The sequence below is a fragment of the Mytilus galloprovincialis genome, chromosome 6 (assembly GCF_965363235.1).
Source record: "Mytilus galloprovincialis chromosome 6, xbMytGall1.hap1.1, whole genome shotgun sequence".
Lineage (NCBI taxonomy): Eukaryota > Metazoa > Mollusca > Bivalvia > Mytilida > Mytilidae > Mytilus > Mytilus galloprovincialis.
The window spans coordinates 23214698-23239828 of NC_134843.1; the positions used below are offsets into that span (position 1 = coordinate 23214698).

The 25131-nt window shown below is 31.9% G+C and overlaps 3 protein-coding genes across 5 annotated transcripts; 1 reads left to right on the top strand and 2 right to left on the bottom strand.

Moving 5' to 3' along the window:
• Positions 1 to 3657: 3657 nt before the first annotated feature.
• On the bottom strand, positions 3658 to 5361 carry LOC143078542 (myb-related transcription factor, partner of profilin-like). Its single transcript, XM_076253402.1, has 2 exons — positions 4923 to 5361; positions 3658 to 3840 (listed from the first exon to the last, which is right to left on the bottom strand). The coding sequence occupies exons 1-2, from the start codon at positions 5319 to 5321 to the stop codon at positions 3658 to 3660; spliced, it is 582 nt and encodes a 193-aa protein (XP_076109517.1). The 5' UTR covers positions 5322 to 5361.
• A 3840-nt stretch (positions 5362 to 9201) lies between these two features.
• Positions 9202 to 22034, top strand: LOC143079204 (uncharacterized). 2 transcript variants are annotated; one of them, XM_076254431.1, is made up of 6 exons: positions 9202 to 9531; positions 11336 to 11659; positions 12276 to 12431; positions 13188 to 13308; positions 14666 to 15508; positions 21888 to 22034. In XM_076254431.1, exons 1-6 carry the CDS (start codon positions 9302 to 9304, stop codon positions 21897 to 21899), a joined length of 1686 nt encoding a protein of 561 aa, XP_076110546.1. In that variant the 5' UTR covers positions 9202 to 9301; the 3' UTR covers positions 21900 to 22034. The 2 variants fall into 2 exon arrangements, with proteins under 2 accessions (XP_076110546.1, XP_076110545.1); XM_076254430.1 differs by lacking the exon at positions 21888 to 22034 and having other exon boundaries at positions 14666 to 15917.
• On the bottom strand, positions 12943 to 25033 carry LOC143079205 (uncharacterized). 2 transcript variants are annotated; one of them, XM_076254434.1, is made up of 6 exons: positions 24534 to 25022; positions 23145 to 23207; positions 21873 to 21977; positions 20838 to 20957; positions 20473 to 20603; positions 12943 to 13261 (listed from the first exon to the last, which is right to left on the bottom strand). In XM_076254434.1, exons 1-6 carry the CDS (start codon positions 24889 to 24891, stop codon positions 13241 to 13243), a joined length of 798 nt encoding a protein of 265 aa, XP_076110549.1. In that variant the 5' UTR covers positions 24892 to 25022; the 3' UTR covers positions 12943 to 13240. The 2 variants fall into 2 exon arrangements, with proteins under 2 accessions (XP_076110549.1, XP_076110548.1); XM_076254433.1 differs by lacking the exon at positions 12943 to 13261 and adding an exon at positions 18315 to 19545 and having other exon boundaries at positions 24534 to 25033.
• Between the last annotated feature and the right edge of the window lie 98 nt (positions 25034 to 25131).

The window sequence follows — 25131 nt, forward strand, 5'->3', positions numbered from 1 at the left end:
ACACCCAAAAGAAATTATATTTTACCATTTTATATACTGGATATTAAATCTATGAAAGATTCTGATTACATACGTATGCACATGTATGACACAAACAGTAAGCTTGATATTGCAAGAAAGCAATGACAAGGGGATGGTAAAATCTATAAGGGCAAATTTTAATATTTTTACCTAACTGTTTATTGCTACCTTATGGCATACTTTCCAAGTTCAGAATTGTATAATTTAAGACTTTTCATGCCACAAATCTATTGATATTTAGATTCTAAATCAACTTCTGAGGAAATTAAGTGTTTAAGAATGACAATACATGTCAATTTTATTGTTTATAGTCCTTAGCAACCAAAATTAGACATGTTGACACAAGTCTTATATGTGTACTCTATCGGCTTAACCCTTGCTTCTGATGAACTGGGCTGCATGTAGTAGCCTATGTATTGAACGCATTGTTTTTTTTTCTTGCGAATATATCAAATTATTGTTTTTATCAAGATTTCATGTTACATTTTGGCATATATTAAATGTAAAGTTAAATCAGATGTAAGAAATTAATTCCCTATCACCAAGTCTTTTAATCAAGTCTTTGCTATGCAATAGGCATAAAGATTAACATTTTGATGCTTGAAATTGCTAAATTTTGTACAATTTTGCATCATCAGAGATCTTATTAAGATTTTCTGCATTAAAAAACTGACACAAGAGGTATAGTTTTTAAGATTTTGCCAAAAATTGAGGTAGAGACAAGATTTTACACTTTGACTTGGCACCTTTCTTTAAATCAGTTTTTGTCGCGTTTCAGTGTCAACTGCTAACCTTCATAAAATATTCATTACTCAACCAATTTTCAAAAATAAAAGGCCATTTACTCGATTTAGCTAGCAGAACACAGAAAATAAGTTAAAAGGGAGAATTTGAAAAAATTATTAACTATTAAGGTAGCAATACACAGTTAGGAGTTTAGTTTCGCATTTTGGCCCCGGTGGATTTTTCAAATAGGAAAGTTATTGTGTAATAAAATTCATTTTTAGAAAGCTGATTGCTAAATTAGCCTTCAAAGATGGTTTATAAGAGCATCAAGATTATGTTTTACATGTTTTATGTGCTATTTTCTGTTTTACAATCCGTATTTTCATAGCTAGACCGGCTATCGGTCCAGAAATTAATGTAATGTTTACAAACACTTTTTTTCTACACGAACTTTTTGACGCAATTTTACAAAAAAATGAGACGAAAGACATATGATTTTCATTGGATTTGCTGAATGATGTATGTACACAGTTTCAGAAAAGGTATTACTTCAAGCGATTGAAATTCTACTTTTAGCCAAATTTTGGGGAAATATGTGACATCTTTTCCCCCCTTTTTGCAATATTTTATAACAAATAAATGCAGATTGTTGCCATGGATACACCCAAAAGAAATGATATTTTACCATTTTATATACTGGATATTAAATCTATGAAAGATTCTGATTACATACATATGCACATGTATGACACAAACAGTAAGCTTGATATTGCAAGAAAGCAATGAAAAGGGGATGGTAAAATCTATAAGGGCAAATTTTAATATTTTTTCCTAACTGTTTATTGCTACCTAAGGTTTATCTATAATAGGAGCTAAAGGGTCGCCGCAGTTCATTCCATTATTCAAAATATGCATTTCATTATTCATAATTGACTCTTAATTTTCACCGTATTTTGGCAATCAGGTCTTCTAATATTCGTTGCGGAACATATTGACTATATCCATTCTGTTCCTGTTGTAATCAGCTTTCGAATGAGGTATAAGATTTATCTATAATTAGGGGCTAAAGGGTCGCCGCAGTCCATTCCTTTATTCAAAATATCCATTTCATTATTCAAAATTGGCTATTTCTTAATTTTCAGGCGTATTTTGGCATTAAGGTCTTCTACTATTCGTTACGGAACATATTGATTATAAGCATGTTGTTCCTCTTGTAATCAGCTTTCGAATGAGGTATAAAGTTTATCTATAATTAGGCGCTAAAGGGTCGCTGCACTCCATTCCATTATTCAAAATATCCATTTCATTATTCAAAATTGGCTATTTCTTAATTTTCACGCGTATTTTGGCATTTATTCCCTTTGTAACCTCTGTAATGGTCATTGCGGCACATACCGATTATACTTAGTTTATTCCTCTATCCATTATCTTTAATTTGGTGTATAATTTTTTTCCTTAATATGGAGCGGTTGGGTTACAGCAGTCCAATCTGTTATTCCAAATAAGTTATTTCTCAATGTTCACGCGTATTTCGATATTTAAGTCCTTCGATACTCCTGTAATATGCGTTGCGGAACATATTGACTTTACACATTTTGTTCCTCTCGTAATCAGCTTTCGAATGAAGTATAAAGTTTATCTACAATTAGGGGCTAAAGGGTCGCCACAGTCCATTCCATTTTTCAAAATATCCATTTCATTATTCAAAATTGGATATTTCTCAATGTTCAGGCGTATTTCGATATTTAAGTACTTCGTTACTCCTTTAAAATGCGTTGCAGAACATATTGACTATATACATTTTGTTCCTCTCTTAATAACCTTTCGATTGAGGTAGAATATATATATATATCTGTAATTAGGGGCTGAAGGGTCACAGCAGTCCATTCCATTATTCAAAATATCCATTTCATTATTCAAAATTGGCTAACATGTTTAACCCCGTCACATTATTTATATATGTGCCTGCCCCAAGTCAGGAGTCTGTAATTTATTGGTTGTCGTTTGTTTATGTGTTACATATTTGTTTTTCGTTCATTATTTAACATAAATAAGGCTGTTAGTTTTTTTGTTTGAATTTTTTTACAATGTCTTATCGGGGCCTTTAATAGCTGACTATGCGGTATTGGCTTTGCTCATTGTTGAAGGCTGTTCGGTGAGCTATAGTTGTTAATGTCTGTGCCATTGTGGTCTTTCTGGATATTTGTCTCATTGGCAATCATACCACATCTTCTTTTTTATATTTCCTCATTTTTATGCATATTGTGGCATTTAGGTTCTCAGTAAACCGTCTTATGGTCATTTCGAATCAAAATATAGCTATAGTGTCACAGTCAATTTTTTTGATATTTTTTCACTATTCACCGCTTCAATTTGAATAATGAAACATAAACCATTTCATTATTCATTATTCATTTTTTAATATTGAATAGTGAATAGTGAACTATTTCATTATTCATTATTGAATAATGAATAATGAACTATGAATAATGGACGTACTTCAGCGCGGTGTATTATATATGCAAGTGTGAAGGTCGTATGATGATATCTATATGTTTTATTACTCTTTTGTTGAAGGATTGCTGTCTGATGATTTATTATATACAAAATCTTCTTTTTTACATCGATTTTACATATATTATTAGTAATAACTTTTTCAAATTAATATTTCTAAATCAAAAATATACATATGTGTAGTGCTGTGTTATTCTATAATATTTTTATTGTATCTTTTCAGATTTGAAATAGCCTTGCTGTACAGGAAAAAGATTAATTTAGCCTTCATCAAAACAAAGACGCTGATCGTGCATGCTTTGAAAAGACATAGTTATTTCAGAAATCATTAAATTTCAACATAAACAGTCTTTTTTGTTGTGATAGTTTCATGATAATGTTCAGTTCAAGTGTTATTTACCTTTCACTATCCGTTTTCTTCTGCTTTACTGGTAGGTAGTTTTCTGATTCTGTTGGCCTTTTGGGAGTTTGTCTTGTATGATCTACGTGTAGCACTTGTGTGATATTCCCAGTAGTATTTTCAAATGGAGGCATAACGGCAGATACAACAGTCTCAGCACATGACGCTTTTATTGGTGTCTAAAAGAAAAATATTATATTGATCCGATGAAATAAAAACACGCATAAACTCTTTATTTGCATTAAATTGAGATACAAGTATTCCTATATTCTTTTATATATAAGTATCAATCATAATATTTTTGATTTGTGATTTATGTATATATTGCAACCGGATTTTACTGGCAGATGGACAGTAAATTCAGATACAAAAATGTATATTCAAAACACTGCTTTCAAATTATTTCATTTAAACATAAAATGTCCATTCAATACAGTGTTTGATAATGATGTACAGTGGAGTTTTCGGTGTCCGCGCGGTCGGTGATACCGCGCATTAGCTAATTTGAAATTCAGATTTCGTTATATCAACAACGTAACGCAAATAAAATTGTTCTTGTTATTGCTTTAGCATTCCGACGAGATAAAAAAGAACAAAATTGATAAGTTCCAGATTGAAATAATAACTGCAATCACGTGATTTACAATATTGGGCCAATGTCCATTAAAAAAATACAGCATCAGATCAAATTTGTTTTACGTAAGTCAAATTTCTATCAGATTGCAATAATTTTTGCTCTGTATCCTTGGCAGTGTGCTTGGTGTGAATTTAGCTACCTTTCGTAGAAGTAACTGCAATGATATGGGTGAATGATTGGAGAGTAAGTTATTTTTGGAAGGCATGCGCGAAATCAACGGACATTTGAGGAACTCTCAGAACAAGGGTTTCCCCAATTTTGGACACACATTACACAAAATCTTGTGGGTGAAACCGTACAAGCTGATAATTTTATGAAATAAAAGTTTGTTATGAATGTATTCACACAATATTATCCAATGATTGGTTTTGTCAGTTGAATGAAGTGAAGTTAAAATTTTTAGGTGTGCGGATACACCGGACTGCAACGTATTAAAAGCTTAATGAATGATAAACGACTCACTCTCTCTGTAAAAAAAAGATATTTTATAATCATGATTATAATTATTATACTATAATGCATTATAACGGAAGCATAGAAAAAATATATATAAAACAATTGTGTGGCGCTAATACGCTCTCTTAGGCTGTTGATAGTAAATTTTCAATCCGAAAAAAAACATACCTTCATGGTATCACAACCAGTTGAGATACCAAATACTCTTTCTTCCCCAACAACTGTTACAAAATGTACAACGTCTTCTTCCATTTTACTTAAGGCTATAAAACTAGGAACTCCGCCTCCTGTTTTCTTCCGCTCATTTGTAATAGATGTAGCCTTCTTTTTGGTCCCTCTCTTGATGTCATCCCATTTCTTTTTTATTTCCTCTGAGGTTCTGCTGGTAAAGGATACTGCGTTTACCGCGTTTTGTACTTTTTTCCATGCTTCTTTTTTTCTTGTATTAGAAACAACATCAGAAAACTTGCTTAACAACATGACAGAATTTTCTTTGACATTGTCCACGATGGCATCTATTTCTTTTTCTGTAAATCTTGGCTTCTTTGTTTTCTTCTGTTCCTCCATGGCTGACGTTTCTTTAAAAATATTAATGACGTCATCAGTTCCATTAGAAATTAGATGATTGATTAATGGATTGATTGATTGATTGATTGATTGATTGATTGATTGTTTGCTTAAATTTTGAATTAATTGATGAAATTACGATATGATTGAGTGTTTAAATGTATAATAGACTAATAGATTCAAAGTACGGGTTTCTGGGGTTCAGTTTAACAGCTAAAAACTGACTTCTAATTGACGTATGTACACCGCCTCGCTGTTCTTGTGGCACCGTCTTTACCTCGAGTATGGGAAGTTCTTACATTAAATCCAAGCAGAGTCAAATCAAACACGCCACGGTTAAGATTGACAATTGCAGCTTCTCCGCTGATTAATTAATATTAATTTCCCGCTGGACGCTCAACCGTCATCCATCCATCCATCCATATTGTTCATTGACTTACATGTTTTAAATCGACATGAGGAAGAATTTTTTGGAAAACGAAATGTACAGACGACACATGACTCTTTTAAAAATGGTTATATGTTTATATATTGTATTGTTGGATACATGTATACCTTACACTCAAAAAACATAGTATTATTTATTTTAAAAAGAATTAATTAAGCTAATGACTTTCGAAGTGATGTTTCAAGTCAACATAGAAAAAAGTAACGACGACTGAAAACGAGGTTCATTATGAAGAAAATTTTATTTCTTAGAAAAAAAATCAAAGAAAACAACAGCGTAGACTATGATAATCAAAAAAAAGTTTTAAGGGCATACGATACAGTTACAGGGAAGATAATGACGTTGCTAACGTAAAATGTTATTTTCGTGACGTCAAACTCTGACATATCGGGAAAAGATGCATTTTTCGACTGATTTTTATCATTCAAACTGATTTAATTTGAAAACGAGTGCATGGACCCCTATTTTTTAAAACAGCAATTTGTTTCATTTTGCAAGGAGATTATGTGACCCAAATTTTATAAAACTGTAAATAGCGCATTTTTTTAAATTTTGATAAACATGCAGCAAAAAATGACGTTTTTTCCTCTATTCATGAACGTTTGATAAATATAGAGTTATTTCGGAATAAAAATTGCATAATTTTTAATGATACTTATAAAATACAGAAATTACCGATTATTTAACAAAAACCATTTTGTGTTTATCTTTAAAAACAAAAAAGTTATGTCTTTCTTTCGAAAAAGAAAATACGGACACAAATCTGAATTTTGAGCAAATATACAAAATTTCGAGCTCATTTTACTCAAAAAGTAGCACATGAAGGTATATTTTTTATTACATATTTGATTTAATGAGGTAAAGAATAGCCTATATGCAAATTTTCATCAACTTGTAAATACAGGTTCAAAACTGTATCGTTTGCAGACATTTCAGTAAAACTTAATTTAATTAGGTTTAGACGTCATAAGTACTGCGCAAACTTTACGTAAACTACGGTACCTTTACGGACGTTTTGTGAATACGGCGTAAACGTTGCGAATTAGATGCGGATTTCTTCCGTAGACCATCCGTAAAATTTCCGCAACTGAAATATTTACGGAACCTTCGTGAATAAGGTCCTAGGCTTTTAGATGCTTACTGAGAAAATCTGACGCAGCAAGGTCATGTCTAATGAAGGTTATGGGGGATGAGATAAAGAAATGAAACAGCTCTTTATGAGGCGACAGTCATTTGAACTGGGACGTCCGTTCAATTCCAAAAACATCAAAGAATTATCATGGACAAATATTATCCAAGAAACTCAAGAAATATGCCCTATCCTGTTTAACACTTTATCGTCTGCAATTGCCATGAAGACTGATTTACACAGGTTATTAGACAATTGACTTGTAAAGATTAAGATGTAAACTGAAAATATATATAGTTCATAGAAAAAAGTACCAAACTTTAATCAGGCATATCGTTAGACTATAAGTACGTCTGAACCAGTTCGAATCCCGCCAAGGGAAGAAAAAAAAATTGCTCCGCAAAATTAAAAATCTAATAATTGTTTGCGTTTTTATATTGTTACTTAGACGTTATATATAAACTGACTAATATATAGTTACTAGAAAAAAGTACCTTCAATCCCAGGCATACCGTAACGGAAATTAAAAAAACAAATAGCAAAACAACAAACTAAAAGCAAATATGATAGACAAAATCAAAATGATGTCCAGTCACCAACGGGCAACAACCTCCGACTTCATGCAGATACTTTTAAACAGTTGTTCCGTATTGATTTTAAAAGTGTGTGATGCAAAATGTGATGACAAATTGTAAAAAAAGTGCACAAAGGGCCTTAAAAAAGATGGTCGAAAGATACCAACATGACATTCAAACTCATAAGCAAAAAATAAACTGACATAGCCATGGCAAAAATGAATCAGACAAACAACAGTACACAAAACACAACATAGAAAACTAAAGACTGAGAAACACGAACCCCACCAAAAACTTGGGATGATCTCAGGTGCTCTGGAAGGGTAAGCAGATCCTGCTACACATGTCGTGGCACCCGTAGTTAATTCACCCTTTGCAAGACGCAAGAACGGGAGTTTTTACAATATATATTTTTATGTTTCAGAGACATGAATCCAATAATAGGAACCATAATAGGAATCGTAACCCACAAACGATATCCAAAGACATTTCAGTTGTTTCAGGAAATGAACTCCATACATCTTTGGAGACACAATGCCTCGCAGTCTGTATGCTTAAACAATATTAACTTGCATTCACACTCAAATAAAGTTAATCTCATATTTGTTATAGAATTTCTCATAAGTTTCATTCTCACGCTTTATCACATAAAATCATAAGACTCGTGGTTATTCTCATGTTTAAATTCATAAATCTCATGTCCATAGATCTAATAGATGAACCGAATAATTTCTACCCTCAAAATCGACTGAAAATAGCATTTGATTTTTAAGTCATGTCAATGAAAGACGAACTAACACCACATCTTCTTTTTTATATTAACAACTATTTTTAGTAGCTTTCGGCGACCATACCATAAGACAACCGATATAACAGATAAAACCAATTGACGTGAATTTCGAAAGCTTTTGATTAGTTCATACATGGTATGTACATTCGTTTGATGCGGTCCGTAGCTTGATTAACAATACAGACTATATAAATATAAGGCTACTTGTCATTTTTGGCTAACATTGGGAAACATCTGAGACCCAGGGTTTCCATCGCGTATATATAGTATCAATCTATGGGTTTTGTTCAGTGTACATTTAGACAATATTGGTGGAGCTTCAGCCATGGAATAACATGAAAATGAATATGTTATACCATGGCTGAAGCTCCGCCTTTTTCCCTTTGGATTCTAGTCGAGTTGCATATTTAATTAGCAAAGTATGGTACAACATAAATTTGCATATAATATACCATGGTTTTCCCTCACCACACTTTTTAAGCAAATTATTTCATAAAAACATCAAAGGAAAAAATCCAATTTATGTTACAATATACGTATAGTGTCTTGAAATATGAAATTTATTTGTATGAGGCTTAGAAACGGGGGAAATGCGAGGTTCTACCGAATACAAATAAATTTCATATTTCAAGACACTATACGTATGTTGGTTTTATACTGAAATCGATAAAAAATTAAAAAAATTAAAAACTATATGTAACAAACATTGTTAAAAAAAAGTGTTTGGAATTTCCCTCTTGGGGTACCGTTTTGGGGTATTTCCCTATGAGCGTAGTCCAGGCGGTAGAACATTGACATTTTAAGGAATTAGAAATGGAAAATGAACTTAATTAATAACATTTAATAAACCCGTTGGAAAGCAAGTCCTTCGATACGGCCGTATTAGACCACTTGCACATTAAATGGCGTTTCGCTTTCAAATCTGCAAAATATATCGACCGGAAATAGGTGGGGCAAAAGACGTCACAGTTTTTGCTTGTTTACCATAGCGATTGCCCAACACAACTTGTTTCATTCTGCTATAATACTACTATAACGATGTTATCATTTAAATCTTTGACAATTCCAAAGATTCAGTTGTATTTGAGAGATAGAGGTATAGTGGCAAATGGTTACAAACAGAAAGATTTGGCCAGTTTAGCTGAGGCGGTGGAAAAATTGAACATTCCGTATGACCCCAATTTTCTAGCAGACGACGTAGACTCTACCATACAAGATCGCCTGAGAAGAGCCGGTTGTAGTTTTTCTGACCCGTTTACCATAGGAGGGTAATTTAGATAATTTTTCATTCATTTCTATGACTTTTACGCCCCTCTGCATACTTCTTTAAACCGGCTTTTTCACCTTTTCTTACTAGGGGGTCCCAACGAGGGGCTATCAACGTAGAATATGTATGTCCTTAATACACTTGCCCTAAAATTAACCAAAATTCGTACCTTTACCTGACTAAGATTTTTTATTATATCCTTTATCGTTTGAATGAGTTATACTGACAAAATAAGTCAGAAAATAATATTTTCGGCTTTCTTTTAATTGAAGAGCCCCCAACATATATAAAAATGTACCCAACTAACCCATATTCCTACCCTGACAGTATCCCTAAATATTAAACCTTACTTTAAACTAGAAAATCATATAATATGCTAACAATACATACCATAAATGAACCCTAAACCTTACTGTATTTTTTAAATTTGCCTAACCCATAAAGGCATGACCTGAAGTAAACACTGTATTCCCTAGAATCTATAACCATTTGAACTTAGATCCAATCCTTCTCACAATTTAAAAGTACCTGAAAATATGTTAACTTACACAATACTTTCATATGTAGGGCATACCCTAGTCCAAATAATAATGACATCTGGCAAAGCTATTTTAATTTTTTTTTTGGCAGTCCAAATTATTATGATGTCTGGTAAGGCTGTTCTAATTTTTTTTTTGGACTGTCCAAGAAAAACATTTAAAAAGCGTTGCCAGAAGTCACAATTATTTTGACTAGGCCATACCCCAACCATATACAGCATAGTGCTCACCAGTCTTTTACTCCAATCTTAAAACCCTCACTCTTACATTAATAGTACCGAACTGTACATATTGCATGTTAGTCCATTAACTTGAAAACCTACAGTTTTATCCCTAACCATAATCAAACCATAACCCTTAAGTAATGGGATTCCTAAAGTAAAAGGAGTCAAAATGAGGGTCATGCTTCTTTTTCTTTGTGTCTGAAGCAAATTACTAAAATATATTTTTCTATCTAGCAGTAAGGCAGCAACCATTTGATTTTCGGGGGGGGGGGGGGGGGGGGGGGGGGGCTATGGATTTTTTTGGAAAAAAAGTTTGTTTCCAGTCTATGGAGAAAAAAAAATTGTTTTTGACACTGAGAAAAAAAATTGTGTGTTTCACCCTCAACTGCCACTTAATGTAATGCTAAAATTGAAAGAAAAAAATTGTTTTCGCCTTGTTGCCAAAAAAATAAATTGTCTTTGGCCGAAGATGAAAAAAAAACCTTAGCCCCCCCCCCCTCCCGAAAATGAAATGGTTGCTGCCTATTAATGAAATTATTCCTAAAACTCATATTATGGCACCTTTTTAAAAATATGATTATTCCTGTCAATCTGAAACAATACTATAAAGGGAGATCCCATTTGACAAGACAATGGTGAAATTTAAAAAAAGGCATTCAAGACAGTATGCCATTGGATAAAAATGATTTATAAATAAAAGAAAGGGGGGGGGGGGTTGAGACACTTTGCCAAAAAACTCAACTCATGGAACAAAAATGTACGGATAAACAAATTTCACGGTCCACTGAACAAAGAAAATGAAAGTGGGAGTTTCAGGTTAAACTTAGTACACATGTTCCCTATTTGGTATGATTTTCTAATTTTAATGGCAAATTTAGATTTTTTACCCCATTTCATGGTCCATTGAACATGGAAAATGATAGTGCGAGTGGGGCATCCGTGTACTTAGGACATATTCTTGTTTTACTAGAAAAATCCATTAATTTCTTACCAGCAATGCATTATGTAGTGTTGATTAATGTTAAACTTTTATTTTTTTCAGATATGATGAAGATTTTTCTGGTATACCTGACTTTTCCTTGTACGACATCTTCAATTATTTGTTGTTGCAACGTTCAGATTATGATAAGAGGAAGTTGAAAGCTTATAAGAGTGCAGAGGACTACCGCTTGTTTTATGATGGACATGTCCAGGAACTGAAAGTCAACTATCTTAAGGTTAACAGCTCAGTTTGTGTTTTTATTGGAAAGGTGAGACCAACACAGAGGGCAAAGACGTTGACTGGGAAGATGACCTACCAGTGCTGGTTTGTTGTAGACAAGACTCTAGGTGATGTTAAAGCAGCTTACTGTGAATGTCCAGGAGGGTAAATATAAAATTATTATATTTGTCAAATTCTTGACCCACTGTATTTTCTATTGTTATATGAAAATAAGAAGATGTGGTATGATTGCCATTGATAAAACTCTCCACAAGTGACAAATTGACAGCAAAATCATCATCTTACTATAGATACAATCTTCAACATCTAGAAAAAAAACTAAGGGAAGTCAGCTATAAATTTTTTGAAATGACAAATGTAAAACAAATTTTTAAACAATCCATAGAATACAGCTCATGGTCTGATTTATTTAAAAAAAAAAATGAAGGAAAACCAAATATGAAATATTTCAACAAACAATGACCATTTTATTAAATATTCCTGACTTGGGACATGCACAGAAACCAAGTGGTGGGGTTAAACTATTTTGTAAGAACATTTGTATAACAGCCTTAAGTATAGGTGGATTTAAAGTCAAAACTCAAGGTTGGTTTTCAAGCTTCTGTGTCTTGTATTAGGCAGTTGGAATTTAAAAATTCTGCTGATGTAATTTGATGACTTTCAATAAAAAATGCCAATGTTTAGTTAACCTTAAAAAATCTATAATGATTATAATATATGTATGCATGTGCTAACTTTCTTTAATACAATTTAATTGCAGTGCTGATGGAGCTTGTCGTCATGTTGCAGCATGCTTATATGAGTTGGAGGCATTTGAGAAGAAGTCTGTTACTGATGGTCCTTGCCAGTGGAAGAAACGAAAGAGGGAACACGATGAGCCAGTAGAAGTGGAACGAATGAAAATTATCAAACCAAGGTTTTTAACTTAATCATGTTCATCTTTAGCACTGGTAAAATTCAAACATTAATAAAAAAATATTCTAGATTTCACTCATATATTACAGTATTAGTATATGTATATACATGTATTTATAGAATAACTAACCAAAGAATTCAAATGGAGAAAAATATTCAACAAGTGACCGAACAACACATTAATTCATGAATGCGCACAACGAGTTGAATATTTTTTTATATTTGATGTCTTTAATTAGTTATTCTTTTCATTACATTGGCAAATGGCATTTTTTTACAGAAATTAATGCAAAACATGTTAGGAACTATATTTTTTTCTACGCATTCACAATTTGTGTTCATCGCCTATTGTTGTATGACGTCAGAGAGTGAAATAATAACAACTGTTATTTCACATGTGAAATTTTTCGGTTTTTATTTAACTGAGAAATCAATGTAATTCATTGCAACCAATGTAATAAATATATATGTTACACAAGGATCCAGACTGGCCTCTAATCTAAAAATAACCATTTTAATTCATTTTTTTTATTATATTTATTAGGAATAAGTTATTTTAATAACAATAATAATTAAGAACTTTGTTTTCATTTTTCTTCTCTGAAAATAGACTCCTCATTAAATATTCATCTTGTCGCTTCTGGAAGTTTCTTGTTGCTACTGAAAAACTTGGAAATCCTAAATACCGGGCACATACAATGCCAATATTTAATGCCTGTCCAATAAATACATTTAAATGTTTAATATTCCAAATTAGGAGGATGGAAGCATGTGTATCATCAGCAGACCATGTGGTTTCCAGTTTTGATCCTAGACAGATGGTTGACAGAGCTGCAGAAGACGAGAAGATAAAACAGTTTGCAAGTAAATTAGCACAGGTATTACAACAATTCTTATGCATTGAAATTTAATTATGAACTTGTTTTGCCTTAGAGTAGAGATAACTGTATTGTAATTGAAGCTTTGCGGCATCCATAGGTACTTTTACTGTCTCAAATACCCGTTTACCTGTCTCTGCTATGCATCGCCAGGTAAACTAAATTTGCTACAGTAAAACTACCGATGGACGTCCTGAAAGCTTCAAATAACAAAACAGTTATACTTATTTCTTAAATAATTTAACAACACGCCCACCGCTTTTATTGGTGGATACACTATACTTCAAGTACAGCGCCCTCTAGCGACTCCTCTTGAGGTTTGAAATCATATTGTACAGATATCTTTTTCCTATGTAATTTTAAAACCTCAAAATGAAGTCTTGAGCAGAACTCGTGTCCATTGAAAATAGGTATCAAGGTGCTTACACTTGGTGCATAGTTATAACATACATCAACCATTCTTGAAAAGTTTAAGGATTGATAAAATTGGACAGTAACAATTACATTTTCAAAAATATAAAAAGCAAAAAAAATATCAAAATAATTACTTTTGTGCAAGACCTTTTTTAAACAATAAACCATACTTTAATACTTAAATATTACTCCTATTATAATTTTTTTTTTGTTAACAATGAAAGCTTAAATTTATTTATTATGGCATTAGTGTTCTTTCTTAAATGTTCAATGCAATATCAATTATTATTTTAAATTTTTGCACTTCAGTCTGCAGCATATATATTATATATATGCACCAAGTGTCACCTTTTTAATTTATGAATTTAAACAACATTAATTCTTATTTAAAAAAAAAATACTACAGAAAATGGTGACAATTTACCTTGTGAAATTTATGCTTTGAATTTTGTTCAAGTATAATAATCATTAATAGGATTTTGCAATCATTTCATTAATTTCAAAACTAATATAAATGTTTTTTAAGAAAGTTACTGAGTTCATATATAAAAAAAATAAGTTCTGCTCCTGGCTTTAACAAAACACCACAAAGCCAGTAAAGGTAAAAGTAAAAATTGTAAACAAAAACAAAAATATATCAACAAATACCAACCCTGAAAAAAAACCTTATTAAAACATTGTGTAATTTTTTCATACTTAATTTTCTTTTTCAAATTTTCACAATTTACTTTTAAGAAAATGCATCATATAGTGAACACAAATATTGAAGTCATTAAAATGCCAAATTCACATAATTAAAAAAATATACTTAATATCTTTTTCCATTGTCCATATATATACAGTTAATATTTTTCTTCAAATTCTTAAATTCAAAATTGATATTTTTTCTTGAAAAACATATAATTAATACTTTTGTTTATAATTCAACTTGGTTTTTGAATAGATAAATCCAGAGGCTAGAGCACTAGAATTTCTACCCCATGAACCAGTAGATGTGGCAAAGATGGACTATTCAGAGGCAATACAGGACTTAACAATTCCTACTAAGGCTAAGTATTTTAAAGATAAGTATGTATGTTTAATTGATAATGAAGAGGACATAGTTGATAAATTTATGGCTAGCCTATCATTCAGTTCAGATGATGTTAAGCTGATATCAAGAGCAACTCAGGGCCAGAGTAGCAACAACTTATGGTTCACTATGAGGAAAGGTTTAATTACTGCTTCTAACTTTCAGGCTATAATGAATAATGAGGACCCAGATCATATTTGCAGCCGAATTATAGGTAGTGAATCACTTTCTGTAAAGAATAAATTCCAAGAATTGGCCTTAGACTGGGGTAGACGCAAGGAATCAAAAGCCAGGAACCTATACCAAACAGCTCATGGTTTGAAAAGGAATAAATGTATAACTGAAACTGGTTTGGTGGTAAATCCGAAGTATCCATGTATAGGTTGTAGTCCAGATGGAGTGATCACATGTAAATGCCATGAGAGTAAAGTTATTGAAATTAAGTGTCCGTTTTCACTAAGAAATAAATCTGCTAAATCTGTATTACACATGAAAACTAATTCTGATGGTTATATTGATTTTTCTTCACAGTATTATTGTCAAGTGCAAGGACAAATGGGAATTATGGAGATGAAAAAGTGTGATTTGGTATTCTACACCAAACATGGAATAGAACATGTAGAAGTCAATTTTGATGAAGAATTTTTTAACAGAATGCTGGTGAAACTGCAAAACTTCTTTACAGATTATATTGCACCATTTCTTCTAGAAATAGTGAGTAAAGAGAACTTATAAAAATAAGACCGTTAATTTCCCTTTTTGAATGGTTTTACACTAGTAATTTTGGGGCACTTTATAGCTTGTTGTTCGGTGTGAGCCAATGCTCTGTGTTGAAGGCCGTACCTTGACCTATAATGGTTTACTTTTATAACTTGTTATTTGGATGGAGAGTTGTCTCATTGGCCCGCATACCAAATCTTCCTATATCTAATAAAAATAAATTTACTAAAAATTGGTCCATGGGTACTTTAAATATTTTACTAAATATTAATTTGATATCTATAAAATTTTTCAATCCAAAATACTATGCAACTCAAAATAATGGTTCTTGGTACTTAAACGATTAATTTAAAGCAAAAGATTAATTTTTCTTCTGGGTGGTGGGTTTACTTAGGTACATTGTAGATGCATTTATCTTACCTCCTATACATTTCTAGGAATATGATTGGTTAAAAGCGACCTCGTGGAGACCGTGTATATTCAATATTAGGTTAGTAGGGAGGCGGGGCTTATTTCAATATTAGGTTAGTAGTGAATTTGCGACTTAGGCACTGTTTGATTATTTCAAATATTGAAGGTTCTTTTTAATATTGTTATATCAAGGTTGTTTATTATAAATATCTATCGTTTACATTAGTTTTTTTAGTGCATATCAATTGAAGTAGGTTCTTAAAATTGAACACCTGAACATTTTAATACAGAAATAAGGAGATGTGTTATGAAAGCAAATAAGACAACTTTAGTCTAAATTCAACACATAAAGATAGTCGGTAAGATAAATTCGTTACATAGTGTGCTAGTGACCTAATATGATATATACAGGGTAAGTAAATTCCATATGGGGTTCGAGCTTCGCTCTCACCCCATATGGAATTTACTGACCCTGTATATATCATATTAGGTCACTAACACACTATGTAACTAATAGTATTATAATATTAATATATTTTTTAACAATTTTCAATAGATTTCTTCAAAATTATTAAAAGCACTGACCAGTTCTCACACTATGTATAATTTCGACCTAGCCTACTTAAGAGTAATTCCTGCGTCAAGTACAGTCTAGTATGTTAACTTTTCAATGGTTATTGTTTCATGCATATTCCGGAGAAAGCATTTGCTTGTCCTGGCTTTGTCATCAACATCAACATTTTCAAACGATATAAAACAAACAAATAGAACTAGACAAATTTTCACTCACCAAAGGTTTTTTATTAAAACCTATTAAAGTTGATAATCTACAATATTTTTAAGACCTTGTAAAAGATTGTAATTTTTTATACACCCATGTCTACAGATGATACTGCATGTCTATATGAAGGGCATATGATACAGTTACAGGGGAGGTAACTTAGTAACGTACAATGTTATTTATGGGACACTTAAAACTGTGACATATTGGGAAAAGATGCATTTCAACTGGTTTTTTTTTATGATTTAGAGTTATTTAACTTGGAAATGAGTAGAAGGGCCCCCCCCCACCCTTTTTACAATGGCATATTAATTCAGTTTGATTAGGTTTGAAGAGTAAATTCTATTAATTTAAATGAAAAGTCCACATTCATTTTTTTAGAATTCATAAATATAGTGTAAAGTACACTGAATTATTTTTTCCAAAGAACTGTTTAACAAAAAGCCCATATTGTTTATCTGGTTTTTTTTAGATATTTCCCCCCCCCCTTCTGCAGCCCATTAAGGTATATTTTTATCTGACATATTTAAATTGCTTAGGTGAAAACTAGTTTGTATCCAAATTTTCATAAAACATTTATCATGGAATCATAACTGTATCATATGCCCTTAAAATAAGTTGTATTACTGTTGTTGTCGTTGTTGTTAGTTTGATGCCTCATTGAGGGTTAACATGTGTCCCTTTTCATTCATGCTTATTTAATTATGCTTGTTGTGCTGATGCCTAATTTAGGTTTACCCTGTTACATCCTTTAATTTACTGTCAATCTTGTTTGGCTGATGCCTTTATATAAATAGCCAAATATGTACCAAATTTACTTTTTGAATTAATTATAAATTTTGTAAATCCAAGTAGATAAGTAAATTATAATGATTCAGATATACCCATTTGACCCACTTAAATTAATATTGTTTAATCCTTTTGCTGACAAATGAAGGTTTAATAGTAGATATGAATTTTAAAAGTTTTTGAAAATTCAGCACAATTTTAATGATACCTATTATTCTATAAAACTGGATGTTTACTTTATTGTTTCCATTGGTTGCTTTCGCTCAAATTTGTGTTGTGTCGGGATCTGATAATTATTTTCCTAAATCTTGTTTCTGGTAAATCAATATAACTACACAGTGCCATACATGTATAGTTGGTTATATTTACTTCATTACAATTTGTATCCACAACTGACTCATTGACAAATATAACACATCTCATTAACTTAAGATGGAATACTTTGTAGTTATTTAAAAAAAAATGGTTCTCTATAGATGATTTAAGGTAGTTCAGGGGTAAACTGCCATCTTGATTTGTACAATCACAGTAAATAATCAATTATTTGGTGTTTCTTTTTGCCCAAATCTGAAAAATTGGAGAAAGATTTGCAATTTATTCTTTACACTGTATTTTTTAATTTAAGGAAACTTAGTTACCGGTATGCACTTCATTATCAAAACTATTTTAACAAATACAAAATATTGGTGCTTTTAGGAACAAATTATTTAAATGAGCCATTTAAGGGGAGATAACTCTTTTAGTAGATTATTTGTACTGGACATATAGAGAACTTTCATTTTTTTACACCCCCCCCCCCCCCCCCCCCCTTTCCCTTAAAATTATGACTGGACATATTATTTTATACAAATGTCAGACGTCCGTCTGTCCATGTTGAAAAGAGCAAAGTTAAATCTTTATTTTCTATACCTCTGAACTACCTTAAAGTGTTTATTTGTACTGATATCACTTTCCACTAGTAGTCTTATCCCAAAGAGGTTAACTGGAGATTAAAGCAGGAATGCTTACCATTTAAGAGCACCTTTCTCAGTGTTAATATAAGGTTGTATTCTTAATAATGCTATTGTTTTTCAGGATAGGTAAATATTTAAAATAAATGTTCTTGTTCTTTATTTATTTAATTTTGTTTTAAACAAAGTGTTGTCTGTCCCTTCTGAACATGCAAATTGATTTGTCCAATGTGTCTTCAACAGAAATAGTGATAATCTAATAAGAAATGTTTTATTTAAGTGAGATCTGTTTTTGGCCATGAAATACCTAAATTTGATTCAAAGATGGCAAAAATGAAGAGATCTTACTTCACAAGTTTAGACCGCAAGTTACACAAAGCACCACATACAAAAATAATATCATCAAGGATGGGTTTAAGAGTAAGAGGCAATGTGCCCTGTAGTAGCTGAAAAGATTTGATATCACCTATAGCTCGTTCTACATGGATGCGTGCATTTGCAATACGCCTAGTCCTTGTAACTGCTCTACTGCTCAACTGTCTGCCATTTGCAAAAGGTGGAATTGCAAGAGTTGCACCCTTTAAAGCCAGGAGATCACTTATGGTGAATCCACGGTCAGCCATAACCTCATCGCCAAACTCCAACATTTCCAAGAACCCAGATGCTTGTGTAATCCTGCGGTCTGAAACTGCCCCTGACCACAACTTTGACAAGAAACAGAATGAACCACTTGGTGTTATACCTACCAAAAGTTTGAATGTATTATTATGCTTATAACTTGACCAAGTGATTCTCTGGGCAGAAGGTAATGAGGGTTTTTGAACAAAAAATTCAGTGCAATCTATAACTACTCTGGTTTTAGGGAAATACTTAAAACATTTAGGCATATTTTCCTTTATTTGATCTTTAGTGGGCCACTTGATAAGAAAATCCAGTTCTTTCCGTAAAAACACAATCCATGTGGTAAAGATACGGGAAACAGTTGAAGAACTTATACACAACATATCTCCCAAGACATCTGTGTCCAATCCCTTCCTCAGTCGTACAAGGCTCATCAAGTACTCCTCCCAAAGTGATAACTCCCTCAATGCTCCCCTTTTCTGTAAAACAAAATCCAAGAAAAGACTACTATTGAGATTTGTCAATTTTGTTGATTTTTTTATTGTTTATTACTTATTTTTTCTGATTTTCATCATTTTTCTGGCTTATGAGATTTACCTTGTTAAAGCCAGGAGCAAAATATCTATTAAACATATCAAGTAAAGCATTCTGAATAATACTCTTTAAAGCCTAACTGACATTTTCAAAATTACATGTACTATTTTCTGGAACAATTACCCACAAACTTAAATTAATCATAACATATGAGAAGAACTTTTGTTTGTTTCCATAGAAATTTCTGTACAAAAGATGAATTTATTTTAATAATAGTAGGGTATGTTTACACGAGTTCTGCTCATGACTTGGCATAAAGATACACATGACATTTTTTAAAAACAAATTGTAGTGTTCAGTAAACCCTGACAACTGTTACTTTTCATCCTTGGTAAAATAAAAATAAAAAGTTATAATGAATATAATATTTGGTTGATTTGATCACAATTGCATATTACCATCTAATCAGTAATAACAAAAATAAGTTTTTACAAAATCATTATGCCAAGTCGCTAGGGGGCGCTGTTCCAACAGTGTATCCACTAATAAAACCAGTGGACGTTGTAAACAATGCTTGATATAAAGACTTTGATGCTAACAAGAAATATTTATTGTTACATTTTTCATGTTTTTACAGGTATCAATGGAGACCTTGTAGCAGGACATAAATTAATGAAGAGACACGTTTTTGAGAAATGACCATGTGTTGATTTTTAATATAAAGTATTAACACTGGCTATTGCTTGAATAAGTGCTCAAAATCCATCAAAAAGAACAGATCTGTCTGAGGAAATCTTACTATTTATGTTGAGTATTTGAATAAAATATAGGTAAGGTTTTAACTAAAGTGAATTATGAGACAGATAACTTACCTTTCCACTGACATTATTCTCTGTATCGTCGAAGCTGTCATCAACCCTAGATGACCCATACCAATACTTCATCCTAGAAGCCTTCAACTCGACATGACTAAAAACAAGTTTCAAGACATCCAGTGTCATTCCTGAAAATTTAACAATGAGGCTGTTAAAACTGATAATGTGTTATTTTATCGATCTTAATTTTGCATCTACTTTCAATTACCGGTGAGTTAATCCTTTTTTTTTTTAAATCACTAAAACATATCCCAAAAATCTGCATACATTGAATAGACCAATATGTTATGATTAAAAATAATATTCCATGCTTTCATTCCAATCTTATTCTTATGATAAGGTCAGGGGGACCTTTTAAATACCTGTATAGGCTTTAGGCTTCTTTTCCACATCTGAAACAAATAACTGTCTTCTCATGGTCTTCAAGTTGACATTGGTACTGCTGTCAGAATAAGTTGGATGGTAAGTCTGAGATTCTGAATCTGCAATTTAAGTTCAAATATAAATGCATGTATAACACTTTTTTCTCTATGCAACCCTACATGTATATTTAAATTTTGAAAGACTTTTATTTGGGGTTTTCTTCACTTTCTTGTCCAAAACCAAATGAAGCAAGAAAATCAAGTCATAGTCAAATAAACGCTGCCAATATTGAGACAATTATCATGATAATTATTGGTTAAAAAAACATTTTTCCAAATTTTTACGCCCCCCGCTGTAGCATATAGTGGCATTAAGTTTTACACTTTTCTGTTGGTTTCCTTTCTGTTAACTTGAGTTTTATTCAACAAAACATTATGAAACTTATACAAATGCTATTTACCATGTTTATCACTGAACAAGGAATAAGTTGAATTTTGATGGTTACTTAAAAACTATTGCAGAGTTTAATTTTGCCCCTTTACTAATGAAAAATTACATTATGCAAATAGATCAAAGTAAAAAATCTGAAAATAACAATTGAAAGTGATTGTTTAGTTTTTCACTGATTAGTGAAATAACAATCTCAAAAGTAAACGTTTTGTTTCGAAGTACATTTTTGTAAATTGTGGCTAGACAAATTCACTGCAATAAGGAACATTCTAATATACATGTAAGACACTTTAATATATTAAGATTATGATATCCAGATATAAAACAGTGCTGTACTACTTCATTGATTGCCAAGGTTAACAGGGGCAGAATTAGAGGATTTTTCAGCCCCCCACCTTTTGATGAAAAAATTTGGTTGATTAAATATATACGGAATCACTGAAGCATGTATGAAGCGGCTACTTTTTACGAAAATTTCTGGATCCGTCATTGCTTGATGTATAAACTTCACACCTTCCCGCATAACCTCCAGCCCATTTAGAAATATAGAGCTCCCATGTCATCATAAATATATATAAATTTACCTTTTGTTTCCACAGGTAGAGGAGTAGCAGTAAAGATAGTGGTGTCAATGTCATCTGGTACTTTCCCTTCGTCGCTAGGCCTTAGTTCAATCTCTGCTTCAAAATCTAAAATTATTTAATGAAATATGTTATATCTATTATAAATCAACAGAATTATCTGCCCTTTATATTTTAACTGGTTTTATATTTTGAAATACAAACTTTTTATACTTTAATGTAAAAATTTGAAGTTTTAGATTATTTTGTTATATACTGCAAGTTATTTTATGTACTTGGGAAAATAATTTCTATTCATAGCAAAAAACAAAAAAATCTGCAACGTGCCCAACACAGATGCTCAGAAAGAATATCCATTTAATTATAATTTCAGCCAGATAAATATTCTATAGAGAACGTGTCAAGAAAAAGAAAAAATACAACATTTCATGCATTCGTTTATCTGGATCTCACCTACCTAAATACTAAAAATATTTACAGATTTTTACCATTCTGATATAATTTAATTTTGGATGTAAAGCGTCCACTGATTGGCTGACGTCCTTTTGTTTATCAGCCCATAGACATAATTTTGTCATGTGGCTGTGATGTCATCAATGTTTTTTCATGGTTTAATCCCGTTTAAAATGAAATTTCAAATTAAATTATAAGAAATAATTGAAATTTTTTTTCTAACTATTCAAAATAAAATAAAAAATGTGGTGCACACTGTAAAATGGCCCGTTATGAGAAAAAATACTACAGTTACTCCTTAATTGTTCAAAAATAGTCACATTTTAAACTAAATTTTACGAGGTTGAGCCTAAACGGTGGGTAAAATATGACACTGACCTTTAATTTATCATGTTTATTTTTTACATTGTGTAATGTCAACTTATGCACTTACTTCATGATGTTGTATAAGATTTGCGAAATTGTACATTTTTATGATCATTTTATTAAAAAAAATGTGATTTGGAAAATTTTAAATGCATACATGTATTTACATGTAAGCAATATAAAAAATAAAATCAAAATAATTGAAATTATGACACATTTGTTGTTGTCATGGTTGTTGTTTAAGATAAAATAAAATAATGAACATATTTCAACAAATTAAATGATTTAAAAAGGAAACTAATGTGCAGACAATTTTAATGTGTTTTCGGACATTGATAATATATTAATTGTAGCCTTTGCTATGTTTGAAGGAGGTCAATAATTTACATTTTAAGATGTATTGACTGAGGATAACAATTTTCTAAAGATACAGTAACATGTTTTAAAAGATCTTACCTGGAACATGAACTATACAGTAAGAATGATCTAGGTCTACTGTTCCCTGATCAGCTGATTTTCCTAAAATAATGAAATGCTTTATTATATGAAACATTACACATTTATACAAAAAATTACAGTTTATCAATTTGATAGACATTGTTTTAACTTCACCCAATACATGTAACTACATGTAATATCTGACATGAAAATAGGGAAATGTTGTGGATTTAAATATGTTCACAACAGTCTTTACTCTTAGCCACTTGTCTGAAGACGCAGACCAGTATAAATAATTAATCAGACTAGTTAGTTGTTGTTTATTTAGAAACATATGTAAAATGTGGGAATATTGGTCTTTGGACTAGATCAGTAGGATTTTGATGCAGACTGCACCACATGCATAAGATATTAATAACACAATACTGTACATGTAAATGTACATGTCATGCATATATTTTCTGTTTGTGAATACTATATTTGGACAGACTGGTAGCCGTAGGTACTGTACATATAAATGTATCTCAATGTCAGTTTTATTTGTGTATGTCTTTGAGCACGTTGAACTGCCTTTAGCATTAGTAACACCAAATTTTGTGATTAAGCATTGTGACATTACAGTGGTCATTTTTTAAGTCTGCAGCTACATGTACACAAATGTTAGTCCAAATAATTATGACGTCTCGAAAGGCTTTTATATTTTTTTGACGCAATAATTATGAGGTCTTGAAATGCTATTATATTTTTTTCTTTGAGTAAGGTGTCAAAGAACAAAAAAATAGCCTTTCTAGACAGCCTTTTGAAGACATCATAATTATTTGGCCTACACAAATTATGCTATTTCAGTCAGGCCTAAATTAAATATTGTTTGTTTCCCCAATCCCGACCCTGCAAAGCCAGGTGTGGGTAGGTACATTTGTAGGTTGGAAAAAAAATTTATTTTTCCATAAGCTTGAACAATATTGGACGATCCGGCAAGCCTGAAAATTTGAAATTAATAGAATAATATTTGACTTAGTTTTGACAATAAAATTTTATGAGCTGCACCAATTTTGCAGGGTTTGCCGGGATTGGGGAAACAAACAATATTTAATTTTAGGCCTCAATATTCATTGGCATAACAGCCTTGTACTTACAAATTGATGTTTTTATAAGTTTGTAGTTTGAACAGTTCAATGTATGAAATATGAAACTGTTTTTGGATAGCTCCTACATAATTTCACACAATATTTTTTAGTATCATGAGTTCATAAACATGTATAAATGCAGCACCTGCATGTTCAAGTAAAAAGTGCCATTGGGATATATGTCAATCATGTCAAATTTTAAACAAAGTAATATTTAAACATAATGAACCTTTATATCGAAAATACAAGCATTGTATTACATTATATATACATTTCGTACCTGGTTTTTTCACCTTCCTACACACAAGGCTTGGACGGTCTATTGGTGCCCTTCTTTTCCGGTTCTGCAGCATGAAATTTTCCTTCTCAGCTTCACAGGCGCCTGCAGGAATAGGATCGGGATATTCCTCAGTCGGACCGTTCCCCCTTACAAAGTGCAGTGAGCAGATGTAGCTATATTTCGTCACTTTTTCAACGTTCAGGTCAGGTCGTCCGCAGGCTCTTATCCATCTTTCACACTTCACTCTATTCCGTAATGGCTTTGGGAACGGAATAAAGTGAACATCCTTCTCCGCGAGTCTCTCTAGGTACCTACTGTCACTCTTACAAACCCCGTACATGCAATTTTTGTTCACCATAGTCAATCGGAAATGTATTTGTTTACCCTGGTTACAATGGCGGATTTGGAAATTCTGCCCGCCTTTTGGTACAGTCAATATAGATTTCGAAATTCCGAAGTTACATACTTCCGGTATGACTAATCACCAAACAATGTGCAAGTGGTCTCGCGCTACAGTCGTCCGTAACGTCAAAAAGTCCGCCAAATCAATCGGCTAAAAGATTGACGTTTAAAGTATTTTTTGCAACTTGTCATGCTT

Coding starts and splice junctions, on each gene's coding strand:
- LOC143078542 (XM_076253402.1), bottom strand. CDS start 5,321: ATGGAGGAACAGAAGAAAACAAAGAAGCCAAGATTTACAGAAAAAGAA. Junction 3,841..4,922: donor CTGGTTGTGATACCATGAAG/GTATGTTTTTTT, acceptor TTTTTCTTTTAG/ACACCAATAAAAGCGTCATG.
- LOC143079204 (XM_076254430.1), top strand. CDS start 9,302: ATGTTATCATTTAAATCTTTGACAATTCCAAAGATTCAGTTGTATTTG. Junction 9,532..11,335: donor GACCCGTTTACCATAGGAGG/GTAATTTAGATA, acceptor TATTTTTTTCAG/ATATGATGAAGATTTTTCTG. Junction 11,660..12,275: donor TACTGTGAATGTCCAGGAGG/GTAAATATAAAA, acceptor ATTTAATTGCAG/TGCTGATGGAGCTTGTCGTC.
- LOC143079205 (XM_076254433.1), bottom strand. CDS start 24,891: ATGGTGAACAAAAATTGCATGTACGGGGTTTGTAAGAGTGACAGTAGG. Junction 20,958..21,872: donor TCTACCTGTGGAAACAAAAG/GTAAATTTATAT, acceptor CTTAAATTGCAG/ATTCAGAATCTCAGACTTAC. Junction 20,604..20,837: donor GAAGCCTAAAGCCTATACAG/GTATTTAAAAGG, acceptor TTAAATTTTCAG/GAATGACACTGGATGTCTTG.